This window comes from Myxocyprinus asiaticus, chromosome 2 (genome assembly GCF_019703515.2).
Source record: "Myxocyprinus asiaticus isolate MX2 ecotype Aquarium Trade chromosome 2, UBuf_Myxa_2, whole genome shotgun sequence".
NCBI lineage: Eukaryota > Metazoa > Chordata > Actinopteri > Cypriniformes > Catostomidae > Myxocyprinus > Myxocyprinus asiaticus.
Genome location: NC_059345.1, coordinates 17997733 through 18003948, shown reverse-complemented (window position 1 = coordinate 18003948; position 6216 = coordinate 17997733). Strand labels below are relative to the sequence as shown.

The window sequence follows — 6216 nt, the reverse complement described above, 5'->3', positions numbered from 1 at the left end:
CCACATCTCATGCAAATGGTCAGATGTCTTGACGGATATGACAACAGCCAATCAGACCCAGACATCATCTAAATCAGCAAGACAGATTCCTCTTAACCCAGAAGTTTCACACCCACATGTCTTAGAAACACTCCATAAGATGTGGACAGATGTATAGAGACTTCAAATATGTTTAAACTTCTTTTGATGCTTTTTCTACCCTTTAGGAAAGGCATGTATGCTTTGGAAAATAGATTTGCTTGGTAAATTTATACCTTGTCATATTTTGGACTAGGTTGTATTTAGATGTAATCCAGATGACATTATTGCTTGTGCTTTTGTGCTCCACAGACTTCCTCTCATCAGCTACTGTAGTTCAAACCAATGTCCTGAAGACCTTTTCTGCAGGTGAAAAAGTAACTTTAGAGTGTACTATATCGCAAAGCCATGAAAACTACTTCTCCTGGTTCAAGCAAACTCTAGGAGAAGCTCTAATGTGCATCCTCAGTCTGTATGCTGACACTTCAAATGCAACATTTATTGGAGACTTTAAGAAGGACAAAAGACTAACAGCTCAAAAGACAGGGGGTCATTTTGCTTTAATTATACAAGATGCAAAGCCATCGGATACTGGAATCTATTACTGTGGTGCTCGTGACTATGATCTAATCACTCTTAGTAATGGACTGTTTTTAAATTATGAAGGTAAGCCATCCCAGCAAAAAGCAAAGTGAGGATAGACATAGTGCCATTTTGGTCATTCATTGGGGTTCTAAAGTCTGAGTCCATATTGAAAACCTGAAATTCAAAATCTAATTTAAACCTGGAAATTAACCGAAAGCTTTAGTGTTTTGGAAATAAATAAATAAAAAATTATATATTTATATATATATATATATATATATATATATATATATAGAGAGAGAGAGAGAGAGAGAGAGAGAGAGATATAGAGAGAGATATATATATATATATATATATATATATATATATATATATATATATATATATATATATATATATATTTGCTTCCATTAAGGCACACATTATCCTATCTGGAACATTTTCAGATCATGCTGGTATAACATGAATCATCAGATTTTGCAAAATGTGTGGAATCCATGCCAGCTGAATTACATGCTGTTGTTAAACCAAATTCTAAATGTTAATGTTCATGTTATTTTTTCAACTCAGCTTTTCACTTAAATTCATTCATTCATCCATCCATCCATCCATTTTCTATACCCACTAATCTTATGTAGGGTCGCAGGGGGTACTAGAGTCTCTTACTCAAATTGTTATGCTGATAATATAATGTATAAAATTAACAATATAAACTGTATTAAATAAGACAAATTCAAAATAAATACATTTTCACAAGAGAATTCACAAGACTTGTGCACCCCAAACAGTATATCAGTAAAGTTGTGAATTTTCAAATTGCAGGGGCAAATCAAAGACAGCATCATTATATCAAGCAATCTTTATCTGCATCGGGCTTGGGTACTCCAAATGAGCATGAGTTTAACCCAGGAGACTCTGTGAATTTACACTGTTCTGTCCTCACTACGAGATGCTTTGAAAATCACAGTGTCTACTGGTTTAGACATGCATTGGGAGATACTCAACCAGGAATCATTTACACGCATGAAAACAGAAATAATCAGTGTCAGAAAAGCTCTCAGAAAGATTCCCATATACAGACTTGCATGTACAATCTCCCCAAGAGGAACCTCCATTTAACTGATGCTGGTACTTACCACTGTGCTGTAGCCATGTGTGGGGAGATACTGTTTGGGAATGGAAGTAAACTTGACATTAGAGGTGAGAGAAATGCATACCATTCATCAAATCTGATTACTGCTGCAGTTTCAATACTTTAGCTTGCTTTCTCTTTAAATTACCTTTCTTTGCAATATTCTTTCTTTGCACCAGATGCAAAGTCCACCTGGCCTGACTTTAAGGTACTAGCTTTGGCTGCATCAAATATATTGTGCTTGGTGTTCATCGCTGTACTTCTATGTAGAAGAGCGGCAAAAAGAAAAGAAACTCTTTCTGGTAAGTCATGCCTACCACAAAATATATTCACTGATATCCATATTGTATGATAATGTTTGAATTATTAACAAGCTCTAAATGTCTGAAGAACTTGACACTGATTGTATGGCTTATTGTTAATATTATTTATATATAAGTGTCTGATTATTGTTACTAACATCATATTATTTACAGAAACCACCCAGCCATTACATTCAACACTGTCTGTGTCTCCTGCTTATGAGGTGTAATATTATATATAAAACTATACTGTATATATGTGTGTGTGTGTGTTTGGATTGCAATAGAATATTTCGTAAAACAATAAGGTTCCATTTGTTAACATTAGTAAATCCATTAGATATAATGAACTAACAATAGACAATATATTTTTAACAGCATTTATTTATATTTGTTAATGTTAAATTACAAAGATACAATTGTTCCTTGTTAGTTTATGTTAGTTCATAGTGCATTAACTTATGTTAAACTTATACAACTGTATTAGCATTAGAATATGTTAACAATTAACAATATTATTAAATACTATAAAAGTATTGTTTATTGTTAGTTCAATATTAACTAATGTTAGTGAAACATATGCTAATATAAACTGTTAACAAATGGAATCTTATTTTAAAGTGTTACCAGTTATTTTATATAAGATAAGTTATTTTGTATATTTGAATTACATATTAATGTTAACATTTAAAAACTATAACACTGTGCTCATTCTTATTTTAAAATTTTGTTAAATATTCAGTTATGTATGGAGGATTTTCTAAATATAATTGTCTAAATGTTGACTTTAGAGTGTGCCAGAGGAGTTAAGCTATGCAGCAGTGAATTTCTCTGGGAGGAAATCCAACAGACACAAGAGTGAACGAAGCACAGACACACATGTAATATACTCCACTTCCAGAGGTTTCAAATAAATTATTCTGTTGAATGGCATTGAGAATTATATTAAAAGCAAATAGACATAATAACAATAATAATAATAATAATAATAATTATTATTATTATTATTATAAAATACATTATTATTAGTAATAATGACAGAAGTAGCCTCATTTTAATTTCTTGTTCAGGAAGTTTAGTGCATCTTATAAAAGTATTAGAGTATACTACTCCAATATATACACTATATTTCCAAAAGTATTCGCTCATCTGCCTTTAGACGCATATGAATTTAAGTGACATCCCACTCTTAATCCATAGGGTTTAATATAAAGGGCCCACCCTTTGCAGCTATAACAGCTTCAACTCTTCTGGGAAGGCTTTCCACAAGGTTTAGGAGTGTGTTTATGGGAATTTTTGACCATTCTTCCAGAAGCGCATTTGTGAGGTCAGACACTGATGTTGGACGAGAAGGCCTGGCTCGCAGTCTTTGCTCTAATTCATCCCAAAGGTGCTCTATCGGGTTGAGGTCAGGACTCTGTGCCGGCCAGTCAAGTTCTTCCACACCAAACTTGCTCATCCATGTCTTTATGGACCTTGTTTGTGCACTGGTGTGCAGTCATGTTGGAACAGGAAGGGGCCATCCCCAAACTGTTCCCACAAAGTTGGGAGCATGGAAAAATCTCTTGGTATGCTGAAGCATTCTGAGTTCCTTTCACTGGAACTAAGGGGCCAAGCCTAGCTCCTGAAAAACAACCCCACACCATAATCCCCCTCTGCCAAACTTCACAGTTGGCACAATGCAGTCAGACAAGTACCGTTCTCTTGGCAACCGCCAAACCCAGACTCGTCCATCAGATTGCCAGATGGAGAAGCGTGATTCGTCACTCCAGAGAACGCGTCTCCACTGCTCTAGAGTCCAGTGGCAGAGTGCTTTACACCACTGCATCCGACGCTTTGCATTGCACTTGGTGATGTATGGCTTGGATGCAGCTGCTCGGCCATGGAAACCCATTCCATGAAGCTCTCTACGCACTGTTCTTGAGCTAATCTGAAGGCCACATGAACTTTCGAGGTCTGTAGCGATTGACTCTGCAGAAAGTTGGCGACCTCTGCGCACTATGCGCCTCAGCACCCGCTGACCCCGCTCTGTCAATTTACGTGGCCTTCCACTTCGTGGCTGAGTTGCTGTCATTCCCAATCGCTTCCACTTTGTTATAATACCACTGACAGTTGACTGTGGAATATTTAGTAGCGAGGAAATTTCACGACTGGACTTGTTGCACAGGTGGCATCCTATCACAGTACCACGCTGGAATTCACTGAGCTCCTGAGAGCGGACCATTCTTTCACGAATGTTTGTAGAAGCAGTCTGCATGCCTTGGTGCTTCATTTTATACACCTGTGGCCATGGAAGTGATTGGAACACCTGAATTCAATTATTTGATGGGTGAGCGAATACTTTTGGCAATATAGTGTATATATATATATATATATATATATATATATATATATATATATATATATATATATATATATACATATATTTGAGGGTAAATAAGTATTATGAGCTTTAATAGTATGACATGTACAGTGCACCCCATAATATTTGGGATTTTTTTTTTTTTTTTTGCCTTTGTACTCGACACTTCTAGATTTGTAATCAAACAATTCACTTGTTGTTAAAGTGCACATTCTAAAATTGTATTAAAGAGTATTTTGTATGCATTTTGGTTTCACCATGTACAAATTACAACACTTTTTAAACATAGTCCCCCCATTTCATGGTTTCATAACCAAGTTAACTTAATGGCTGCATTTGTGACTGAAATTCTGCTTGAAATTTTAAGGGTCATGTCGTTGATGTATTTTTCGTTGCCTACTATAAATGACAGTGCAGACTATCCTGATTTCATGTGAAAATGTTTGCATGGGTGGTGCAAATAATCAAATGACCAGAGCCATTTAATTCCACTTGCCCCTCTGAAAGATGATGTCTGTGTAAAAACTTAATACAAGAAAGCAAATAGAACATAATAAACACAACTATCACATTTGGTACATGTCATGTTAAAAGGGTCTATTATTCATTTATTAATAAGAATTATCTGGCTCATATAAACCATGCTCACAGGACAAGTAAACAAGTGGCCATGATTGTGATAATTGGGGAAAAACAGAGCCTCATTTTTGAATAGGTGACTGATTGAGTCCCATTATAAAATTGCAGATTTTAAAGTATTTTTGCAATATACAGAATTAAAGAAAGTAAAATGTACAATAAATATGCAATTATTCTTGCATAATTCACTAAAAAAAAGGAAAGAAGAAAGAAAGAAATTTAGAAATTTCGTTTGTTATACTGGGCTATCCAAGGAGTGAAATACAACCAATAAGGTGTTTCTATACACTTCAGAGATCATTTTGCTTCTTTAATTAGCAGTTACATCATCAATAAAGATAAGTGAGTAAGTAGGCCTTCCTTTGGCAGCCAAATATGCCCAGGCCATTACACCACAAAGTTTCTAAGATGAGGTTTTATGTTTTGGATCTTGGGCAGTTCCTTTTCATCACCATACTTTGCTTTTGCCATCAGTCTGATCCAATTTATCTTGGTCTCATCTGTCTTCAAGACCTTTTTTCCCATAACTTTGCATGCTCTTTCAAGTATTTCTTGGCAAACTGTAACCTGGCCATCCTGTTTTGTGGCTAATCAGTGGTTTGCATCTTGCAGTGTAACCTCTGTATTTCTGTTCATGAAGGACAGTAGTCATTGGCAATCCCACATCTGTCTACTAAAGACTATTTCTGATCTGTCAGACAGGCATTTGGGGATATTTCTTCATTATGGTGAGATGATTTCTTTCATCTGGGTAGGGTTGCACCAGCTGTGCATAAGTTCTTAAATTGGATGTCAAGTTCAAACTAAGGGCTTAACTACTGAGTTAAGATAACTTAGATAACTAAGTCGCTTTATTTGCTTGCTCAGCCAGTTCTTAACAAAACACTTAGCTAGGTAATAAGATCTACGTAAAGCAATGTGTAGTCTCACAATATGACATTTACCTTAATTGCAATAAATAAATACTAATACAACAGACTAGAAAAAAATGGATATTTATTTATTTTAATATCCTATAACTTTTGTTTGTGTTAAAACTTGGCATGGGCACAGATTTAGGAATGACCTCTGTGGTTGTGAACATGGGCAAAGACTCGGTAACGACCTCCGTGGTCGTGGGCATGGGCAGAGACTCAGGAACGACCTCCGTGGTTGTGAACATGGGATGAGACTCGGGA

The 6216-nt window shown here is 35.6% G+C and overlaps 1 protein-coding gene across 1 annotated transcript; it reads left to right on the top strand.

Moving 5' to 3' along the window:
- The first annotated feature begins 296 nt into the window (after positions 1-296).
- On the top strand, positions 297-2951 carry LOC127415214 (uncharacterized). Its single transcript, XM_051653865.1, has 5 exons — positions 297-684; positions 1426-1803; positions 1915-2037; positions 2212-2261; positions 2829-2951. Exons 1-5 carry the CDS (start codon positions 297-299, stop codon positions 2949-2951), a joined length of 1062 nt encoding a protein of 353 aa, XP_051509825.1.
- The last annotated feature ends 3265 nt before the right edge of the window (positions 2952-6216 follow it).